This window comes from Sus scrofa, chromosome 2, assembly GCF_000003025.6.
Source record: "Sus scrofa isolate TJ Tabasco breed Duroc chromosome 2, Sscrofa11.1, whole genome shotgun sequence".
In the NCBI taxonomy this organism is placed as follows: Eukaryota; Metazoa; Chordata; class Mammalia; order Artiodactyla; family Suidae; genus Sus; species Sus scrofa.
The window spans coordinates 33,559,673-33,583,835 of NC_010444.4; the positions used below are offsets into that span (position 1 = coordinate 33,559,673).

Sequence of the window (24,163 nt, forward strand, 5' to 3'; positions counted from 1 at the left end):
AGGTGGGGGAGAGGGCGGCAGGGGATATGAGTCAGGGAAGGCTCCACAGAGCAAGGCAGACCTGAACTAGATCTTGTGGAACAGTGCCACCTCCAGCACTGCAGGACAACGAGGGATCCTGGAAAAGGGACAGTGCAGTATAACAAAACACACAAGACTCTTATACATCAAGAAAGTAGGGGACCAGGAGGCACTTTATTCCACAGAACAAAGGCCCTGGGCTTTAGCCCACTTGAATTTTATTAAGGAAGGTACCATATGTAAATTAGTGGGCAGGAGCAGGCATAGGCAATGACAAATCTACCTCTTAGTGAATAATAAAGGAAACTATTAATACTGGTGCATACCTCTAGGGCATAGTGCAGCTGCTTATAGAATAGCATAGTTTATGCATAGTGTCTTTGAAGGAGACCCTGTACTTTAAAACTCTGTGTCAGCAGGTATTTGCCTTCTGCAGAGTTCAACTGTTCTGTGGTCTCCAATAGAACAGCCTGGCTGTGTAGAGGTGGGATTGGGGAAGACTGTTGAGAGGAGAGGGGAAAGATGAATAACATAGAGAAATTGTCCCCCAGAGGCTTGTGGGGGGCCCTTCAGAACAATCGAAAGAGTCTAATAAGAGCAAACTCCTAAATCTGTAACTGGAGTTTTACCTTCTTTCTCTCTCATGTGTCCTGGTCTTAACTCTAACTCAGCCTCTGGGTTACAAGGGTTGCGAACTGGTCAAAATGAAGGAGGGCCAGAGAAGGTAAAGTTGAGGACTACAAACAGTTTATTAATTATTGGTCAGTCCATTTTCTGTGGCCTACAGTCAAGAGAGAATCAACAATTATATTCTGGGGCGCTCCCCTGTAAACAAACATAGAGCTAATTATTGACCAGAAAAAAACAGGGTCAAGAAGTTTGAGACACTTCATAACTCATCATACACTTTTAAGATGATATTATTCCATGATCCAAAAGAAGCTCAGAAAGGTTCAATAATTTGTCGCCAATATCATAGCTCACTTAAGTCTAAGCCAACTTGAGCAAAGGTCTCCTGATTCCTGGTTCTTTGCTCCTTTTCCTCCACACCCACTGCCTCAGGGAATTGCAGGTCCACATCATTCACCCTCCCTTACTCAGAAGGAAGACACCAGTGATGGTTGTGTTGGCATTTTACAGGTTCAGTTTCACAAATTAAAAATGCTGAGGTAGTGACCTTGTATCACTTCTTTGTTTCCCAGTAATGTTTAACCTTAAGTTGAAAAAAACATCCAGGAGGTTAAAGAGCATGTTATTATCTGGCAAGTCCATCCCACCCCCAGTGGTTATTAATTTCAGAACACACCTGAATTCCTTCTCTGTGGCAGATGCTTTAGTAAAGGAACAGATAGCTCCAGGCCTGGGGCAGATGTCAAGTTCACCTCTGTTTGTACCACTGCCCACACCAGATTCTTCTTTGTCATCAGCTTTTGAGATTTTTGCCAAGTACCACTTGGTGTCTGAAGTGCTACACAAGTGCCTCTGATCATTAGTCTCTGCAGAGAATCTCAGTCTCCTCTCTTTGCAAAGCTTCTGCTGTACTGAGCTTGGCTTTGGGGAACAAATTCTGAGACCTGAGACCTGGTTGCAAGCAACTCTCTGGGGCCATACTTCCCAGCATGGAGGTGAAGAACTTTGCAGTTTGGGATTATGTCGTCTTTGCAGCCCTATTCATTGTTTCCTCTGGAATTGGGGTGTTCTTTGCCATTAAGGAGAGAAAGAAGGCAACTTCGAGAGAGTTTCTGGTTGGGGGACGGCAGATGAGCTTTGGCCCTGTAGCATTGTCTCTGACAGCCAGCTTTATGTCCGCTGTCACTGTCCTAGGGACGCCCTCGGAGGTCTACCGCTTTGGAGCATCCTTCTCCCTTTTCTTCATTCCGTACGCCATTGTCATCATCTTCACATCAGAGCTCTTTCTCCCTGTCTTCTACAGATCTGGCATCACCAGCACTTATGAGGTAGGATGGTTTCTTCCTTCTTCTTTACTTTGGGAGGAATGGCTGTTACCATGTGAACATATTTTGTTATTCTCACTTTTTTTCTCTAATATGGCACATCATCTTGATGATAACACATGGTGATCAGAAGAACACTCACTTATTTTCAGGACAATTACACATCATGGGAAAAAGTATTACAATGTTACTGGAGAAAGCTTAAGCTTTGAATATAGACACACCTGTTCTTACATCTGTAGAATGGAAATAACGAAGCCGATGAGGCTATTTCAATGATTAAAGGAGAACCTGTAGGTAAACACCTAATGCATTGCCTAACTTGTAGGAGATTCTCAATGAAAAGAGGGCTGATGTGATTACTTGTATTACTATTAATATCATGATTCTGAAAAGCAAGCAGAACATATATATCACAAATATTGTCATTTTTCGGCTAAGAAAACTGAGATACAGATAAATGACAAGATTGTACAGTGGATTGTATAGTTTTAATAAAATGGTTCTGTTACTACATTAAATTGCAAATATATAATTGAGGAGACTGGAGACAGTACAGAGGACATACATGGATTTCATTGAATTTAATTTATAAAGTTTGTTGGCCTTTACATATTTTTTAAATTGTAGTACCCTAAAAAGAAGAAGAAATTCAGATTGTGTAAAGTATATATTTTGGGATTGTCTCTTTATAGAATTGGCAGTATGGCATAGAAGTTAAAAGCATGAACTTCTAGACCCAGTCTGCTTGGCTTGAATACTGGGCTCTGCCACTTAATTAGTTGTATGACTTTGAGAAAATGACTTACCTCTCTGTACCTGATTTTCACATATGTAAAATAGGAATAATAAAGGGGCCTGTCTTGAAAGGATGTCTGTGAGCAGTAAATGAGTTATTATATGCAAATACGTTTAACGGAGTCTGGCGAATGGAAAATGCCAGAGAAGGTTTTGTAACATTATCATTATTGTTCTTGTTATTGTAACTGTCCCCACATTTATACCAATCTCTGTATGGAAGCTTGAATTTGTGTTTCTTTGGTCACCCTCCCTTTCCTGCTACCCATCCATAGATATTCTTACCAGGGTCTTTTAAAGTAGTAAAGACCAAAAGGGTAGAGCCCATTTCCCCTCCCCTTGAGTCTGTGATGACCTTGCGCCTTGTTTTGACCAGTAGAATGTGGCAGAAGTGATGTGTGAATGTGGAGCCCAAGTCTTATGGAGACTCATGAGCAAAAAGCTATTGCCTTTGCCTTCTTGGAATGCTATGCCAATACAGCTATGTCAGGGAACTGGTCTAGCTGGTCTAGCTTCTGGAGGATGAGTGGACACATAGAGGACAGAGGCACCCTGGCCAATAGCCAACACCAACCACCAGACATGTGAGTGAGGCCGTCTTGCACTTTCTCACCCGGCTGATCTTTCAATTGATCGAAGCCCCATGAAAGCCCTGGGAAAACAATAGAGGAATCACCCAGCCAATCCTAAAAATTGTGAGAAGTATCAAGTCCTTAGTTTCTTAGTTTTGGGGTAGGCAATAGCCAACTGATTTAATTGCTTTTGTATGTAGTGGGATTTCAAGACTAATATATGCCATCTGTGCTGCTTTATCACTATTCTCTCCTGTGTCAAAGCATAAGGAATTGTTCTCACCCTCGTTATAAATTAGGCTCAGCTCATTTGCAATATCATACTTTTTCATTATCTCCACTTGGACAGTTTATAATTAGTTTCCTCATGTTGTCTCCACTTTGGTTAGAGTTATTTTCTTCCTTATTGTATCATACACTAATAAATCTGGTCTCTTATTGTTTACCCTTAACACTAGTTTCTGGGCTGGTGTCTATGTGCTTTCTCATTTTTCTTGGACTTCTTCAACCGAATAACTTCTGAATTACTTTTTTATCTCTAATCCAGACTTTTTAATTATAATGCCAGGCTGCTACCTCTCTATGTCTTCTTTCATTGTAGTTTGTTGTTGTTGTTGTTATTTGTTTATTTGTTTTTTCTTTTTTTGTCTCTTTAGGGCCACATCCATGGTATATGGAGGTTCCCAGGCTAGGGGTCAAATTGGAAATTGGAGCTGTAGCCACCAGCCTATGCCACAGGCCACAGCCACAGCAATGTGGGATCTGAGCCGTGTCTTTGACCAATGCCACAGCTCACAGCAACACTGGATCCTTGACCCACTAAGTGAGGCCTGGGATGGAAACTGTGTTCTCATGGATCCTAGTCAGATTCATTTCACTGAGTCATGATGGGAACTCCTCCATAATGTTTTCTAAGCATTATAGATCATTATAGAGTACACACTTTTTTTTTTTTTTTTGGTAAAATGCTTTCCTTTTAGTTCTCCTTAAAATTATATTTGTGTATTTTAGCAACCACATTTAAAATTTGAGAGGAGTTCTCTTGTGGCTCAGAGGGTTAAGGACCTGGCACTGACACTGCAGTGGCTTGGGTTACTGCTGTGGCACTGGTTTGATCCCTGACTGGGGCACTTCCGCATACTGTGGCATGGTCAAAATTTTTTTTTGAGAAATTAGATGTGTAGGTATAAGACATTATTTTTGAGTATTATCTCAGTATAGTGAATAATGTGACAAAATATTTGTTGTAAAATAGATATTTAGGTGTGATGAGGCTTCAGCCAATGTTGTGAAGCTTCTTTCAGGTCATCGTAAGGATTGTTTTTTACTCTCACTGAGATAGGTCATTATAGAGTTTGGGCAGGGGTGTCATGATGTGATTTGTATTTTAAGAGTATTACTCTAGGTGGATGTTGAGAATAATTTTAGAGTTTTTACTGCTGAGGCAAGGGGTCTATTTAGGAAGCTCTTGCTATAATCTAGTCAAGAGATGATGGTATTAGAGTGGAGACAGAGAGGATGATGCAAGTGAAGTTTTGCAAGTGGGGGAGAGGTGCCAAGATTCTGGAATGAATGAACTGGATGTGGGGAGTGAGACACAAAGAGTCTAGAATGGCTATATATTATTTGGGCTTGAACCAGCATGAAAAGTAAGTAGACTTGTTATTTCCTGGGATGGAAAATTGTGCGGCTAGATTAGGTTTGGGGTTTTGAACATAATTGAACCTCATGGTAAATGTTACCTGTGGTATTTTTATTTTTTATGTATTAATTAATTAATTAATTAATTAATTTATGTATGTATTTATTTTAGGGCTGCTCCTGCAGCATATTGAAATTCTCAGGTTAGGGGTCTAATCAAAGCTAGAGCTGCCAGTCTACACCACAGCCACAGGAACACCAGATCCAGGCTGTGTCTGTGACCTACCACAGCTCAAGGCAACACCAGATCCTTAACCACTGAGTGAGACCAGGGATTGAACCCGAAACCTCATGGATACTAGTCAGGTTCTTTTCCACTGAGCCACAAGGAGAACTTCCTCCTGTGCTATTCTTAAATGCATCCATGAAGTGTGTACTTTTTCTATTGAACTTCCATTTTTACTTTCAACTGTAGTAACAGCTATACACCTATCAAAGATGGCCATTGGATGAGGAAGCAAATACAACTTTTTAGATGTAGAATTACAGCTTGAATAGTCTCTTGTTTCCTGGATGAGAAACCAGAGGCTTAGATTATAGAGGTGAGATAGTGGCAAAGCTCAAACTAGAATTCAAGGAGTCTTACTTCTGATCCAGTTTTTTTCTTTGTGCATATTTTTCTTAATACCGTCTTTCTAGTTGGACTGAATTGACTAAATTTAGAGGAACTAAACCAAGATGATAGGAAAACTGACTTTTTCCAGCTTCCTTTAGCAGTTTCCTCAAAGCCTTCCCATTTTTCCAGAAAAATTTCCCCTTTGCTTTCCCAAATTTTCATATGACATCCAGTCCCAAAGCCAATACCACATATTTTGGAGTTTGTTACATTTCTCAACTTCTGATACCAATTTCTATATCAGTTATCTATTGCTGTATAACACACCACTGCAAAATAAATTTCTTAAAATAGCAATTTTGTCTGCTTGCAATTCTGTGGTTCAGTAATCTGGCTGGAGCTCAAGAGGGTCTAGCAAGACAGTAAGGCTGTTCTACTCGTAGACAAACAAGCCACTCACCAACCTAGTAGCTGAGTGCCTTCCATCTGTGTGCCTTCCATCAGCTACTAGGTTGCTGAGTGGCTTGTTTGTCTAGGGGAGCTCAGATGGGATAACTTGCCTGGCTACACGTTGTCTCATCCACCAGTAGCCTATCTTGGGTTCTTCATGTGATAAGAAAAGAATCCTTATCAACAAGAGGATACAGCTCATTACGCAAGCAGTTTTGCAGCTTCCATTTGTATCATAGTTGGTTGAAATATCACTGTCTTCCTTTGCATTCTTCCAGAAGCAAATCCTGAGACAAGGAGGTGTTGAGTGCAAGTCATCTGGGGGAGGGGAGGAACAATTTTATTAAACCATTGGTAGGCAAGTGGGAAGTGAAACATGGGAAAAAGGGAAGCAAATAAAACATGTGTTTTTGACCAGGTTATTATTGTGAGCAACTGAGGTTCAGTCTCACTGGGGATCTCTGGGAGATAGCAGAGAACCCATATCAGGCTTGTCCTGCCTGAAATGAAAATAAATGCGTTTTTTTTTTTTTTTTTTTTTTTTTTTTGCCAATTTCCTTTTGTTACTGGCTACAATCCAATGACAAAACGGCTTCTAGACTGCCCTGTGCAAAGGCTGAGACAAAGCCCTGGAGAAGATAATCACGGTACGGTTGGATGCTATCAACATGTACTGGAACAGGAAATGCCAATAAGCTACAGGGGTCACACCCACAGTGACTACTGTAGTTACCAACATCCCATTATATTCCTGTCCCTGGACTTGGCATTATCATACACTATGTCATTAAATCCTACAAGCAGTGATTTTAGAAAGAGGAAGCCATGCACAATAGACTACTCTTTCCAAGGGCATATGATTTGAATCCAAGTTGTCCTCAGCAAAAAAGTTTTGCTTTCTTTTTTCCTTCCTATGATAGCTGAGATTTTTGGTTCCTCGGTGTCTTCCTTACCTCTTTGAAAATATTTTCCTCGGAGTTACCATTGTGGCTTAGCTGTACCAAACCTGACTAGTATCCCTGAAGACACAGGTTTGATCCCTGGCCTCGCTCAGTGGTTTGGAGATCCTGCATTGCTGTGGCTATAGCATAGGCTGGCAGTTGCAACTCTGATTTGACCCCTAGCCTTGGAACTTCCATATGCCATGGTGAGGCCCTAAATAAGGGTGCCCTCAGTCACACATCCACTAGGTGATTGCCCGACTCACAGTGCACCACCATCTGGAGAATGAGGGTCTGAAAAGAATGTGGTTCTTTCCTCAAGGTGAAGGGTTGAGCAGATAAATTGGGAAATGTGGATTAGTGTGAAATTTAGTGACAATTCTGCCAAAAGGAGTCCCTTCTAAGGATTTCAAAGAAGGGCAAGCTTAAACCATCAAACACTGCTTACTTATGTATCATTTCTAGGAAAAGGACATATCAGTAGTTAAGTCCTGTTTTAATCAAAATGATTTTTCTTAAATTAGATGGGAAAGAACTACTACCAAGAACTACTACCAAGATATTAAATCTTCAAGTCATATGCTATGTTTAACATTTATTTTGTTCATTCAATACGTCTTTATTAGGCACTGGAAAAAATGCTAGTGTCTTCTGGAATACTTACTCAGGAATACCTTCTTGACCTACAATGATAAATCAGATCCATCTGTTTAGGGTGTCCATGGCTCCCTGTAGGCTTCTTCTAGTACATGGCATCATTGTAACTTTAATTGGCATAAATATGTTAATGGTGACCTCCTTTAATCTGTAAAATCTTTTGGGTCATGAACTATATAGTACTTGCTACCATTGTATGTCAGAAAGCAGTATGGAGGGCAAGTAATAAATATTTGTTAAACAGATGAATACATGAAAGATGAAGATAAAATGAGTAATATAGGACACTACTTACATCTGGGAAGGTAAGTGTGATAAACTGAAAAAAAAATACATGTTCTTCCAAAAAATAGATAATAAATATTCTAATTCCAGGAACCTGTGACTATTACCTTATGGGGAAACACACCCCCCACCCCTGGCAAAACTGATTAAATCAAGTGACTTGTGATGAAGAGGTTATCCTGGTTTAACTACATATGCCTTAAGTACAATCACATTTATAAGAGGGAGACAGAGAAGACTTGACAGACAAGAGAAGGCAGCGTGACCATGGAGGCAGAGACTAAAGTGATGAAGCTGGAAGTTAAGGAATGCCCACAGCCACCAAACTCTCCACAAGAAGTAAATGCTTCCCAAAGACCTCCAGAGGGAACAAGGCCCCATCAACACCTTGATTTTGGCCCCCTGGAATTGATTTTGAACTTCTGGCTTCCATAACTGTAAAAGAACACTTTTCTGTTTTCCTAAGCCACCGTGTTTGTGATATTTTGTTATAGTAACCATAGGAAATGAATACAGTAAGATATGCAAATCCAGCACTAAGTACAAGGTAGCAGGTGGTCACATGCTGTAACATCCAGAAGAAGTTTAGTATAATGGCCCTAAGGAGCTCAGGGGAGAAAATAGGAGTAGGGATAAGAAGGGCAACTGGGCTGTCCTTTATGAAAGGTGACTAAGAATTGGTGAATCACGGTGGGAGGAAGGAGGCTCTCTCACGTTGAAAAGTGCTTTACACAAAGGAGAAGTCTAGAGAGTACAAAGCATGCTGGTGAAACAATACACCATGTTTTTATGTGGAGAATAAATATAGTGAAGTTTAGTGGCTTCAGACAAGAAGGGTGTAGATCAGAGAGTAGAGGATTTAGAATATCAAGCTTGTGATATGCATTTTGTTTTGTCAGTGATGGGGAATCATGGAAATTTTGAGGAGAAGCATGACATGACCAGAGTTCTGCTTTAGGAGAGTCAATGTGACAGGTGTGTGGTTGTTGGAATGGGTGGGCAAGGCTTGGAGTTAGATCAAGTGGTGGGATACTGCAGTGATCTGAGAAGGAGTTAAATAAGGCCTGAACTAAACCTGGGGGCAGTGGGGATAAAAAAGGAAACAATGGCTTCAGTATATCCAGTGGGAAGACCCCTGGAGAGAAAGTCTGGAGTTCCTGTTGTGACTCACATGACATAGAGTCTGTGAGGAAGTGGGTTCGATCCCTGGCCTCAATCAGTGCGTTAAGGATCCAGCATCTCCACAAGCTGTAGTGTAGGTTGCAGATGCAGCTCAGGTCCCGAGTTGGTGTGTGTGTAGTATAGACCAGCAGCTACAGCTCTGATTCAACTCCTGGCCAAGAACTTACATATGCTGCAGGTATGGCCCTAAGAAGAAAAAAAGAAAGATGAAAGACTTTTTTTTTGAAGGTTTTTTTGTTTTTAACTGAAGCAGTAACAATTTAAAAATAAAAGCATTTCTCTTCTCTGACCATCATAAGAAGCTTGAGCAAAAATTGAGCTTTACTATGTCTTTGACTTCAAATCAATTTTTTCCTATACTTTTTCCAAGTATAGATAGCATAAAATCCAAGCACTAAACTTGGAAATACTAAGAAAAAAGAACTTTCTCAGAAGCTCCTCACCAACTCTTTGCATGTCCTTCTCTCTCTTCTTTGCAGTACTTACAACTACGATTCAACAAACCAGTTCGCTATGCAGCCACGGTCATCTACATTTTACAGACGGTAAGGGTTGAAGGCTTCGCAGAGGTGGATTGGGGCAGGGACAAGTATGGTTTTGTTTATTTCAGGGGGAAATTAACACAATTAAAGGACAGACTTCACACTAAGAAGGAGCTACTTTCTTCCAAGGATAGGACTTTTAAGATATGTGATAACATCAAGGGTTGTCCACATTTTACAGACCTCCATATATCTGTGCAAATAATAACAAAGGTATATCATTAACCACCAAGGAGAAAAAAAGGGCATAGTCTTAAATTTACTTTGAACTTGTATTTAACCTGCACGAGTTGCTTTTGATATGAAATGGTCTGGTAACTGATGTTTTTCCTAACTAGCTAACTATGTTGAACCAGAAATATATTTGCCTTGCTGAAATTCACTTTAAGACTATACTCTCAAACCAATACCCCCAATTTCCTCTTATAGATGCCTCCCTTAGCTTCCAGATTCTGGGGTGCCCCTTTGTGGCCCCAAACTTACTGGTGACACACCACACATGGATTTTCCTTGACCTATCAATAATTTTCTCCTGAAAGATAACCTTCTTCTCATTTCTTAATCAAAGCTCCCACTCACTGACTCAAGGATTGAAGAGGGAGAAAAGGAGGGAAACTCTTCTTCTTGACCTGTCCCTAAATACTTGCCTTTTAAAACTCTGACATGGAGTTCCCATCGTGACTCAGTGGTAAATAAACCTGACTAGTATCCATGAGGACACAGGTTCGGTCTATGGCCTTGCTCAGTGGGTTAAGGATACAGCGTTGACATGAACTGTGGTGTAGACTGCAGATTCGGCTCGGATCCTGTGTTGCTGTGGCTGTGGTGTAGTCTGGCACCTACAGCTCCAATTCGACCCCTAGCCTGGGAACCTCCATATGCCTCCACATGCGGCCCTAAAAAGACAAAAAGGCTAAAATAAAATAAAACCCTGAAATTTAAAACCCATGAATTTCTAAATGGTGAAATTTCATTTAAAATTAAAAGAAACTGCACCCACTTCTGCCAGGGTAGTGGTTGCAGCTCTGGGACTTTGAGGATATGTTCATTATGGAGATCACCCATGTTGGTAGTTTTACCTACACTGTGCTTTCCTCAACAGATTCTTTCCATCTCTACTCTAAAATCCATACTTCAGCAACCTGCTAAAATATGTTTGTGTCATGGTGATATGTGCTTGGTGGGGTAAAGGAAGGGTGAATCAAAAACAACTTGTACCCTATTTCTGTACTCTTCAGAAATATACCAAATCTAGCCATAAAAATCTCAAAATTTGCAGCCGTCTTCAAAGTCAAACTTCCCTCCTCCATCTAATGCTTATTATTCCTTTCACCAATTAGTTGCAGTGGCCAACGGCTTCAAAACAAGAGTGTAAGGGAATGAAATGTTTGGAGGACAAGTTTAAGGAGAGGTATCCCTAAGGTCAATAAGGAATTTTTTTTAGGCAAGTTTCCTTTCCATATCATGCTTCTCACTGTACACTTGATTCTTGTCTCTACCCCAGATTCTCTACACGGGAGTGGTGGTATATGCACCTGCTCTGGCCCTCAATCAAGGTGAGTCAGTAACACTCTGTTGCACGTTTCACCATTTTTATGCCTGCATTCTCACCTTGAGAAATATACTTACAATTCTTGTTGGGGAGACTCTCCTGTGATTAGGATGCTCTGAATTATTGTAGTCATCACAACATAAAGCTCTGAAAATTGAACTTTGAGGAGTTCCTGTTGTGGCTCAGTGGGTTAAGGACCCAGTGTTGTCTCTGTGGGGATTCAGGTTTGATTCCTGGCCTCACTCAGTGAGTTAAGGATGCAGTGTTGCTGTGCTGTGGCGTATGTCACAGCTGGAGCTTCAATTTCACTCCTGGCCTGTGAACGTCCACATGCTGCAGGTCAGCCATAAAAAGAAATTAAAAAAATTGAACAACATTGAAAATAAGGCAAATACCAAGTTACTTGATTTGACCCACATGGTTGCAAATACCCGATTTGATTATTATTTGTTTTGTTTTCTAATCACTGAAGTAACAGCAATTTTTAAAATTTGAGGTACAATTGACTTACAACATTGTGTTAGTTTCAGGTTTACAGCAAAGTAATTTAGTTATTATATATATATTGTTATATACAATTCTATATATATGTGTATAGTGTCAGATTATTTTCCATTACTGGTTATTAAAAAATATTGAATACATTTCCCATGCTATATAGTAAATCCTTTTGCTTATCTTTTTTATATATAGCAGTTCATATCAGTAATCTCATACTCCTAATTTATCCCTACCCCTTTCCCTTTCCGCTTTGGTAGCAATAAATTTGATGATTTTGTACTGTATACACACAGCCACTAAAAAGCTCATCAACAATATATGGTTCTTTCTCAGTAATTTCATGAATAGATACTCCAAATACATGAATAAAATGTGCTTGTAGAATTTAAAATTTAAACTTGACCATCTTGAATGAATAGAATCCCAGGATAAAAGGAAAGAAAAAACAAAAGTGATATAAATGTCACAATGATATCTACAATATTAGAGGTTCTCAGTATTCAATTGCATTGTGTTATGTGTTTATATTGAAAAATATTTATTCATGGTCAATGTTTAGGTGGTTTCAGACTAACTTTGTTAAAAAAAACAAACAAACAAGCAAACAATTGGTATAGAGATTGGAAGCTAAGCTCTGGAATCTTATGAGGTAAATTTTGGCTTTTGACATTACATGAAAATATTGGACTGGGTTGAGTGAGGTATAATAATGTAATAAAATAATTGTTATCAGAGGTGAGCAAATTTGAAATGAGGCAACTCTAATTTGCTTTCCATTTTCCCCAAAGAACACAGACAAAAACATTGTAACTTTTTCCTCATAAAGCTTGTTCCTTTACTTTCCTTAGAGAAAGTTCTTTCAATATATTTTCTTTCTCCTTTCACAGTGACTGGGTTTGATCTCTGGGGCTCTGTGTTTGCAACAGGAATTGTTTGCACATTCTATTGTACCCTGGTATGTATCTAGCTGTAAAAGAGTGTTTAGCACTACCTCCTAATATGGGAGAAGGGAAAATTTCCAACAACAGGGCATCTAATTACAGCAGAAACTGCTATTCTAACATTAAACAGAAATATGCCAGCTTATCTATCACCTTTCCTTAGGAAGGTGCTATTGTTTGGTTTAAAATTCTTTCCAGTGTCAACCATTAGTAGAATTTGGGCTCAGGGCTCATTTGAGGAAGGAATGGCTGAGAGGTTTTCTGACAGAAATAATCTCGTTTGGAGGCTAGGTGGCCGTACACAACTATAAAGAAAACAAGGTGCTCATTAATAGTGATTATAAACCGTAGGTAGTTTTTATGCTTCACTATCTACTAGTTGAGAAATACTAAATGTATGAATGAATGATCAAGGATGGATGGTATTTTGTAAATTTGAGGGATTCCACAGCTCATTTTTGTCTCATACGGATGGATAAGCTTGGGTTACATTTAACATTTGGCTTTACACATACCCAGTTGTAACCAAGGAACCTAGGTGGTATTGGCAACATATATAATTGTTATAATCCATCTAGTTCAACAAACATTCACTGAGCACCTATTATTTGCCTTGTCTTGCAACAGGAATCTTTATTCTTCTGCGTCATTGGTACCAATGTATAGATGCCATAAGTAACCAACTAAGAATATGGCAATGGTTCCCAGATAGTTGAATTCTCATTCCTCCTTTATAGAGAAAAATAAAATGATTGATATGTTGTCATATAGTAGACCATCCATGTATTTTGGCATTACGTGCATATCACCTATTTTTTAAAACATATATCATGATAATACATAATTTAAAAATGCTCTCATCTTTCTTTTTCATACTTGCACATATCACCATTTCCTTGTTCAACAAAGTTTCATCTTATTTTTTCCATTCCAATCTTGCTACCATAATTATATTCCAGACACATATCTCCTACTGAAGTTAAAAATAGGCTCCTGCTCCTTATACTCTTGGCCATAGGTAACAGATTAGTAGCTCTGAGGTATACACCCAGAGATGGATAACTAGATGCATTGCTTAGGACACTAAAGGCAGACTTCTTAGCAATAGTAATGGAAGCCAGAAACAGTGGACTAATTATCTTCAAAGCATTGAAGGAAAACAAGTGTCAACTCTCACTGTGTATTCAGCAAAACCATCTTTCAGAAACAGACTGTCAAGAACTAAGAGAATTTACCACTAACATGTCTTCCCCTGAGAAAATCTTAGAGGGAATTCTGTGGGCAGAAGGAAAATTATTCAAGTTTAGATGGAAGAAGCAATGACAAGAAAATAAAATAGTAAACATTTCATAAGCCTAGTGAAACAATTTTTGGTGCTTAAAGATAACAACATTTTATAGTATGCTATAATTTATATAATACCCAATAATATAATTCATAATGTAAATATAATAATACTTATTATTATATGTAATTTGGGGATTAAGGAAAATAATAACTTTCATTTGGACAACAATAGCATGTAAATCTGGAAGAGAGTCATTAGACTCAAAATTTTATTATCCTTGAATTGTTGGAGATGAAGACATTTTAAAAATTCAGACTCTAAATTAAAAATGCATGGCAAAATTTCAAGGGGAGTCATTTAAATGAAATAGTCAAAGTAGAAAACGGGAATTAAAACAAAGCAATACAAAACTTCAACTGATTTAAACAAGAGGAAAAAAAGAAGGAAAAAAAGAAAAAGTAGAAGAAATAGAAACCGAAAACCAAGATGTCAGAAATTAGCCAGGATATTTGAATAATCACAATAAACAAAAATGAACTAAGTGTACTACCTCCTGGTTGATTTCAGTGCTTCCTTCCACCTGGCATGCTTCTATCAGCTTAGTCTTAAAACATCCATTTCCTCACACAACTTGACTGACCTAATTCTCTCCTTGCTTCCTATTACTCACAGGATAAAGTAAGCTTCTTAGCCTAGAGTTGAAAATCTTTGGAAAGGTGAATCAATCCAGCCATCTAACCTCTTCTCACCACACCTCTCTTCCACCCCTCCTCTCTCTAGCCAGGCAACTGGCTTCAGTGTCTCACCAAAACTGTGGCTTACTTCTCTAACACTTCTGCTCCTACTGCCCTCTCTTTACTCTGATAATCCTGTGTAGCATAGCTACGATAGCCAGTGGGAGAGGTGAAAGAAATGAGAAGTGATTTTTGCCATCCAGGAGTTTGCAGTCTAGTGACGTCCACAGTAGAACCCAAATAGCACAGACTGATGAAATGCCTCAGTGACACTGAGGCAGGCAGGATTATAGACAGTGGTGTGGGTGGGTGTGTGTCTCTTGCTGTAAGAAGGAGTCCTAGAATCAGAGACGTTTGCACCTGAGCTGTGATCTGCCTTTTGATGTACATTTGTTAAAGTGGTGATAAAGTGGTTTGTTCTTTTGCTCCAGGTCTAGCGGAAGTTCAGGTTTATGCATATTTTTGCATAATCTATGTCAAGTAGCCTCTGAAAACTGAGGGGTTTGACATTTAGCCTCTATATCACTAAAATCCGATGTTGAGGTTTGAGTTTGGAAGGCTTAATGTGTTTAAAGAAAATCAAAATACCACTGCTAGGGAGGTGGGAGTGAGAGATTGAATATTCCTCATCAGAATTCGAAGAGAATATACAAATACAATGCATCTGGCAGGGACTTTAATGTCTGTTTCTTAAGCACATTTTAATTTTAATTATACAAAAAATGATGAGACAATCCAATGTCTTCTTTCCTCTGAAGATAAAGATGAAATCTGTCATCTTTTCACAGAAGTTCTTGACACTCTGGAGGAGGAACCAGGAATGATAGTTCTATTTTTTTAATGTTAAAAATACCACATCCTTACTTTCTCATAGTGGTTATTCATTTTCAGAGCACTTTTTAAATATATCACTTGATTTTTATCTATTTTAATTTTCTCATTCCACCTTCACCATGGTCCTAAGGGATTTTCCAGCAGCCTCTTTCTCTCCTCCTTTCTTCTTGCCCGTGTAGTCTCAACTACAATTATACACTGGAGTCACCGGGGCGGGGGTGGGGGGGTGACTTTAGAAAACACTTAGGACAGGGTCCCAGGCCAGACCTTATTCAGAGTTCCATGAGATGGGTCTCAGAAGTTGGTTTTTGTTTTCAAATTCCCCAAGTGAGCTAAAGAGGATCCATATTTGATAACTGTTCTAACCTCTTGTCTAATCATTCTCTCCTGAGTTCTACTGTTAATTTCACCCTCCTGAAACCTTGGTGTGCTCACTTCACAATTTTGACCATCCTCTATCTCTTAAAACCCCAGTCTCCAGGAAGGTCTGGAATCTATCATTCCTTCCTAGTTTTTTCCTTCTTTTTCAGTGGTGTACTATCTCAGTTTCCCCAAATTTATTCACAATCATTAAATTTCAAAAAAAAAATCTTAAATTGTACAAGCCAGACTCAAGTGATTATCCTCAATAAACTTAGCATACAAAAGGTGTTAAGTGGCCATAGAAGGATAGAAGGGAGGAAAGAAGGATGGAAAGAAAGAAAGAAGGAAGGAAGGAAGAAGGAAGGAAGATTGCATTAGCAGAGTTGTGCAGAAACGGAAGAGATGCAGGCTTCGTTTTTAAGAACTCACACCCCTTCTCTCCATTTCAGGGAGGATTAAAAGCGGTGGTGTGGACCGATGCATTTCAGATGGTGGTCATGATTGTGGGCTTCTTAACAGTTCTCATTCAAGGATCCGCGCGTGCTGGTGGATTAAGCAATGTATTAGAGCAATCAGCAAATGGATCTCGACTAAAACTCTTTGAGTATGTCCAATGCTATTTTTTCTTGTTTTATGAAGAGTTTGCTGTATGAGCTCATAAACTAAAATAATATTTGGGCATCAAAGGAACATGTTTGTTCACCACTTCTCTCTGCCTATAGCTTTGATGTAGATCCCCTCAGACGGCACACTTTTTGGACAATCTCAGTGGGAGGAACTTTTACATGGCTTGGGATCTATGGTGTTAACCAGTCAACCATCCAGCGATGCATCTCTTGCAAAACAGAAAAGCATGCCAAGCTGTGAGTTAATAAATATTTCTTTGTTTTTTCTCTGCCCTTCCTGGGTTCATATTATATGCTTCCTACTATGTGTGTGTATAAAAGAAAGAAAGAAACAGACTCATTTAATCCTTTCAACAATTTTTTTTTTTTTGTCTTCTTACCTTTTCTAGGGCCACTCTTGCGGCATATGGAGGTTCCCAGGCTAAGGGTCCAATCGGAGCTGTAGCCACCAGCCTACACCAGAGCCACAGCAACGCAGGATCAAAGCCGCGTCTGCAACCTACACCACAGCTCAGGGCAACGCCAGATCTTTAACCCACTGAGCAAGGCCAGGGATCGGACCCACAACCTCATGGTTCCTAGTAGGATTCGTTAGCAACTGAGCCACGACGGGAACTCCTCAACAATTTTTTGAGGCAGGCATCATTACTCCCATTTCAGCAAGGAAGTGACAGAACTGGAATTTGAACTTACATCTTAATGTCTGCCTTTGCTTGCCATCATTTACTGCTTTCATTTACTGAGAAATTAATAAGTGCCATGTATGATGGTGCAGAGATAAGCAGGCATGTATTTTTTACCTACTGTTTCTGTGATGAGATGGTTCATTCAGCATGTGGTCCCTCCAACTATTATTTTAATTTTGACAGATGTATCCTAAAAGTTTCTAAGGAGAGGTTAAAAGAGGAAAACCCAAAGGAATGAAGCCAGTCATAATGGGGCTTTGGCTGTTTCCATCCCTGTCAGGATAACCATTCACCCATGTTACCAGGCCTGCTCACTCTGAAGAACTCCACAGAGTGACAATTTGCTAAGCCTTTTTCAAACCATTCTGCTCTATAGAATGGGGACAAAGGAAGTTATGCACTACACCCCCACCCCCTGCAAAACTGGCAGGAAAAGCTAGCATTGCATCAAAAATGGGCATTTCATACTCATGAAGCCAGGTGTACCCTGGCTCTCAGAATCAAACAGCCAGAGCCACTCAAGGTTCCCAGCAAAAGAGAAATTTATTGTAGCAACAGAGACAGCTCCTGCCACAGACACCAGAATGGGGTATGGAGATACCCTCTAAGAGTCATCAAGCAAGTTCTTATATGTTTTTCATGGTTCCTAAATATAGATCAAAGGAACATCTTGAAACCTTAAGCATTCTTTAACTAGGGTTTCCCAAGACAGACATCCTGCAGATACAATCAGTTTGAAACTAGCCAGAGGAGAATAGTTCCTATTTATGGTTTGTAGCCTGTCTGTAAGCAGTCTTAGTAACATCAGCAAGGTTAATTAGTATATGACCATGAGCTATCAAAAGTCAGCCTCATCCAGGAAGGCCTCTGGGCTACCTGTTAACCTGCCTAAGAAATACTGTCATTCATTGCTGATGCTGAAGATTTCAGCCTCTTCAGACTGTCAGGATGCCTTTAATTTTTCTTGAAGAGTGAGAAACAGTCACTATGAATATTTCCATAACTGATCTTAAAATGCTTTCAATGCACAGTCTCTTATTTAGACTGAATAAAATAAAAAATTGACTGGATGAGGTTCAACATTTTGTAGCTTGAATTTCAAAAGGGAATATTTTACTTTCATAGTTCACACACCCTCACAAGAAAGACCTGAAAGTATTATCTACTATTCCATCAATTAAATGGTAACATATTTATATCTTGCTATGATAAATAAAATCGACAAACTCTCTACACATGGATCATCACTTTATCAAATAGTTCAATTACTGAAGTACTTAAGATCAAATCAAATTTTGATCATAAAATTTATGTAAAATTAGAATTCATTTAAAATTCTGCTTTTAAAATAGAGTTGATGATATCTGACAAGAGAAGCCTCTTTAGGTGAAATAAATAATAATTTTCTGTTAAATCAAGGTCTTTTCTAATCTTACGTGCTTGTGTTATACTATTTTTTCTTGTGACCATGCCTCATTTTTCCCTATTACTGTCATAGTATCTAAAAGTTAGGAAATGTGTCTTTTTATCAATGATGTAACTGGCTCAGTCTTAAAGACACGTCTGAAGTCACACAAGGATAAAATCTTTCATTTATTCATTCAATCATTTATTATCCAAAATAAAAAACTTTTATGTCTGCTCTATGCCAGCACTGTTGTGTGTTCTGGGGACACTGTCCTCTGTTTGTTTGAGTAGGAGAAACAGATAATAAATAAATATACAATTTCAGTTAGGGATAAATGGTATAAAGACTTAAAATGGTATAAAGAATAGGATCTGATGAGACAACAGGGATGTTTCAGATAAAGTTCAGGGAGGCCTCTCCAGGAGATGGATAAATTTTGTCTAAATGACAGAAGCAGGAAGTTCCATTGTGGCACAGTGGGTTGAGGATCTGGCCTTGCTGCTGCTCTGGTTCAGGTCACAGCGTGGGTTTGATCCCTGGCCTGGGAACTTCCACATACCTCTGGTGTAACCAAAAAAAAAAAAAAAAAAAAATGGCAGAAGCAAAAGTACAGCTAATTCGTTCACAGGTATTCACCACTTTATGTATCAATTGTTTTCTCCAAAGGCTGTGTTTAAATCAGTCCTCTCCAAACAAACACAAAGGAAAATTCAAAGATAAACATGGTAGGAATAGTCCCAAGGAAGGAATCTCAGAGATAAGACTGTCCAAATGTAAATAATTTAAAATAAAAACTTTCAAATGGGTTGATTTAACATCTTTGCTTCATAAAATAGTACTTTGATTTAAGGGTTTGCTGAAAGTCAGGTCCATACACCAAAACAGCAGGGGTTTTAGGGGACTTTGAAATGAATATGTGTCCTTACATTTCAAAGTGGATCTATCTGAATGCCTTCAAACAATGGCTGAATCCAAGGAAAGGCCTTCTGATGTTCTCCTAGTCCCTGCTCCTTGAAACTCCCCAGAACAAGATTGTTTGTTCTCTTAGAGAACCAGTGTAAGGTCAGCCAACTTTCAAGTCTTGCCTGAGATTTAGAAAATATGTAATATTTTAACTTTCAAAGGACAGCAACAAATACAGAATAACCATAAGGCACTACACATGCACTCAAACTGAAATCAGACGTGTCTATGTGATCTATGTGTTGCAGAATAAAAAGAATTGCTCCAGAGAATATGGGTAAAATGACCTTAGGTTTTTCATACTTTCTTTTGCCTTTTAAAAAAAAAAAAAAGCAACTGAACTTTAATCTTCATCTAAATTAATCTCCAAAGTGAACATTTCCAAAATGTGTCTTCTATGTTTATCTCATTATCACTAAGGGGGAAAAGAAAAGATGTTAAAATGTAATGTAAGTTGGCTTTTTGACAATTTCATGAATTGAGTGAGGGGAAGTTACTGAAAGTTATGTAATCAGAGTGATCGATACACGAAATTTTATCTGAAGAATTAAAACTCACAACCGTATATTGAGGTTTTGCAGAAAAATTCCTGGTTTCAAAAGAAAACCCATCAAAAACATACCCCATTGAAATGTTGTAATTTGTCTTAAGAATGCGATCTTCTCAAACAAAAAAAAAATGCAAAAGGATAAAATGTGATTTTTCTTATTGAAATATAATTGGCTTACAACATTATATCAGTTTCAGGTATATAACATAGTGATTTGGTATCAAAATGTATAGATTCCTGAAGACTATAAAATTTTCTTTGATAGCAAAAAGGTCCCCCAGATTTTACTTTGCATCTTTGGTGATAACCTCACCACACAGTAATATGTGTTCTTTTCTAGAGCCTTGTACTTCAACTTGTTGGGCCTCTGGATCATTCTGTTATGTGCTGTCTTCTCTGGCTTAATCATGTACTCCTATTTCAAAGACTGTGACCCTTGGACTTCTGGCACTATCTCAGCACCGGACCAAGTATGTGTTCCCTTGAGGCCAGGGGGATTGGCTGAAATGGGTGAGCTTCTGGCCATAGATGGGTAATGCTGGGCCTTTCCCTATTTCCCCCTGGACCTCTAGCTATTTCCCAAACCCCCAAAACTTGATTTCTTTACTCTCCTCATGTGTGATAGTATCACTTGTCAGGTGCTAATATTGGAGAATGAACCTGTAAAAAGAAGATACCTTGCCTTGTCCTTGAAGGCAAAATCTGGAGCTAGGGCAGGGCTGGGGAGAGTGGAAGATAGACTTGAACCCATAGCTTTGGTTTTCAACACTACCTTTCAACTCATTTTTCTTATCCATCTCAAGGTTGATCAATGATGCTTTATCTCCAATTGAACAAAATAATCTTAATTCTTTTTTTCTTTCATTCTTTTTTAATTTTTAGGGCTGTACCTATGGCATACATGTAAGTTCCCAGGCTAGGGGTCAAATTGGAGCTGTAGCTGAAGGCCTGCACCCAGCCACAGCAACGCAGATCTGGGCCATATCTGTGATCTACACCACAGCTCAAGGCAACACCGGATCCTTAACCCACTGAGCAGGGCCACGGATCGAATCCACAGCCTCATGGATATTAGTCAGGTTCGTTTCCACTGAGCCATGATGGGAACTCCAAAATAACCTTTATTTCTACAATGCTTTTGCTCATGTCTTCTCATTATAGTTTAAACAATATCACTCAATATATTACATTAAACATGCTTTTAAAAACTCCATTTATGTCAAATATGCTCAGGAGAAGCTATCATCTCCCCTCTCTTCCTCTATACATTTGTCTGTTCCACTGTGTCCTATGGGGGCTCCTCTCCCACGAATCTGACTACAGAGTAGGAACCTGTACCTAGATTCCTGCAAGACCTGTGTTAAGTATTTGCTTTTAGAGTCTAATTTCTAACCTTAAGGGTAAATAGGCAAGAACATAGCATACACTGCAAACATAGGAAAACATTTAAAATCTCCTGAACCTTCTAAAGTTTATCCAACACCTTTTCCTAATAAGACTGTCACCTTCCTACCCCTTCCCTTCCACTACAGGACCCCAGGCTGCTGAGGTAGGATTTATCAGAACCTCATTTTTTTTGGTTTTGTTTTGTTTTTTGGCTGCACTTATGGCCAGGGATTGAATCAGCACCATAGCAGTGACCTGAGCCACAACAGTGACAATGCAGGATCCTTAGCCCAATGAGCCACCAGGGATCTCCAATCAGAACCTCATTTGGCAGCATTTAACAACTGTAGTCTGTGCAGACTCTTCTATTATTACCCCCCCCCTTTTTTTTTTTGTCTTTTTAGAGCTGCACCCACAGTGTATGGAAGTTCTCAGGCTAGGGGTTGAATCAGAGCTGTAGCCACTGGCCTACACCACAGCCACAGCAATGCCAGATAGAAGCCACATCTATGACCTACACCACAGCTCATAGCAATGCTGGATCCTTAACGTACTGAGCAAGGCCAGGGATTCAATCTAGGTCCTCATGGGTACTAGTCCGGTTCATCACCACTCAGCCACAACGGGAACTCCCTCCTAGCTCCTTTTTCTAAAAAACTATATTCCCCCATTTCAGACACTGCTGATGAAACCACTAATCCCATCTTGTTTTGCCTCCTCTTCAGCTGATGCCATATTTTGTCTTGGAGATATTTCCCACAATGCCAGGACTTCCAGGACTTTTTGTGGCTTGTGCTTTCAGTGGGACTCTGAGGTTAGTATATTGACAAGATTCTGTTCTGATAATGATGATGGTGACCATGTGATGGCAAGGCAACAAGGATGACAAGGATAAAGGCGTAGTCATGATCATCATTATGGAGTAAGCACTGTGTGTCAGCTGCCCTGCTGAATGCTTTATGTGCATTTGCTCACTAGTTACTGTACAATATATGAGACTGAAACTACTCATATTATCATCAGCTTACAAGTGAGGAAACTGAAGTTTAGCAAGGTAGATAACATACCCATGTTGAGATAGTAAACTGCAGAGGCAGGATGCAAACCTAGACCTCTTGTCGTAATTTCTCAACTTTGTCTGATGATGGCTGCTCCCACCATTCCCAGTCACCTGCACAGAGGTATCTCACTCTCCTGGCATTTATCATTCTGCTGTAATATATTCCTGCAGATCTATCTTTCTCCATCTTCAATAACACATTCAGGCAGCTAATGACATCCAGCTCCCAAACACAGATGTTATTCTAAATACAAAATCATTCACACATTTCTTTTGACCAATATTTTAGAAGATTTATATTATGCCAGGCACAAGTGGTGACAGTGGGGATACTGCAGAGAACAAGATTGGAATAAGCATTGCCCTGATAAAGAGTTTGCATTCTAGTAGGCATGGAAGATGGATAATATATAGCTAAACAACAATAACAAAAATCCCAGGGCATTGTTTGATAATGAGAAATAGTATATAGGAAATGACAGGGTGATAGTTTAGAGAGAAGGTAGGCCTGGGGATCCTATTTTTAATGGGGTCTTTAGGGAACTCCTCTTTGACTATATAACATTTCTGTTGAGACCTAAAATGTATGGAGATGCCAGCTCTCTGAAAAACACAGGCAGGAACCATATAGGCAGTAGGGAGAGAAATACCAAAGCCTGAGGTGATAATGTATTTAGAATATTTCAGGAACAAAAAGAAGATTTGAAGTCAAAGGAAGGGGGAGAAGAGCAGATTGGGAGGAGTTTGAAAAGGTAAGCAGGGATCAGGTCATGAAGAGCCTTCATGAAATGGTAGAATTTAGATCTCATATTAAATAGGAAGGCATTAGACGGTTTGAAGAAAGAAGCTTTGCGTGAGTGATGTCATATAGTTGAAGAATCTATATGGAGGGAGGAGACTATAACAAAAGCAAGAGTGATGAAAGTGGGTGACTATTTAGTGGGTGATTGTTCACCTTAATCCAGGTGAGACATGAGAGTGACTTGGAGAATGGTGGGGCAATGTCAAGAGTAATGGACTAAAACATTAAGACAGTATCATTACTTGTGGTATATATACACCACAAGTATATATCGAATATTACATGTGAAAAAGAATGAAATAAGGCCATTTGCAGCAAACATGGATGGACCTAGAGATTATCATACTAGGTGAAGTAAGTCAGACAAAGACAAATATCATATAGTACCAATTATATGTGGAATCTAAAAAAGTGATGAAAATAGATCCCACTGTGGCTCAGCAAAAACGAATCTGACTAGTATCCATGAGGTAGCAGGTTTGATCCCTGGCCTTGCTCAGTGGTTTAAGGATCTGGTTTTGCCATGAGCTATGGTGTAGGCTGCAGATGTGGCTTAGACCTGGCATTACTGTGGCTGTGGTGTAGGCCAGTGGCTATAACTCCAATTGGACCCCTAGCCTGGTAACATCCATATGCTGTGGGTATGGCCCTGAAATACATAAAAAAAAAAATATATAAATAAAAATAAAAAATAAAAAAGTGATGCAAATGAAATTATTTACTGACTAGAAATAGACTCAACAAACATAGAAAACAAACTTATAGTTACCAAAGTGGAAGAGGGGGCATAAATTAGCAATTTGAGGTAA

At 39.1% G+C, this 24,163-nt stretch overlaps 1 protein-coding gene across 1 annotated transcript in view; it reads left to right on the plus strand.

The window, feature by feature from the left end:
• The window catches only part of SLC5A12 (solute carrier family 5 member 12), a 52,561-nt gene continuing 29,713 nt past the window's right edge, over positions 1,316-24,163 (plus strand). The window contains exons 1-8 of the mRNA XM_003122908.4: positions 1,316-1,979; positions 9,598-9,663; positions 11,165-11,216; positions 12,601-12,668; positions 16,323-16,477; positions 16,596-16,736; positions 20,447-20,576; positions 22,218-22,306. Of these exons, the coding sequence (XP_003122956.1) occupies positions 1,641-1,979; positions 9,598-9,663; positions 11,165-11,216; positions 12,601-12,668; positions 16,323-16,477; positions 16,596-16,736; positions 20,447-20,576; positions 22,218-22,306 (1,040 nt within the window). The 5' untranslated portion in view covers positions 1,316-1,640. The remainder of the gene's footprint in view (positions 1,980-9,597; positions 9,664-11,164; positions 11,217-12,600; positions 12,669-16,322; positions 16,478-16,595; positions 16,737-20,446; positions 20,577-22,217; positions 22,307-24,163) is intronic.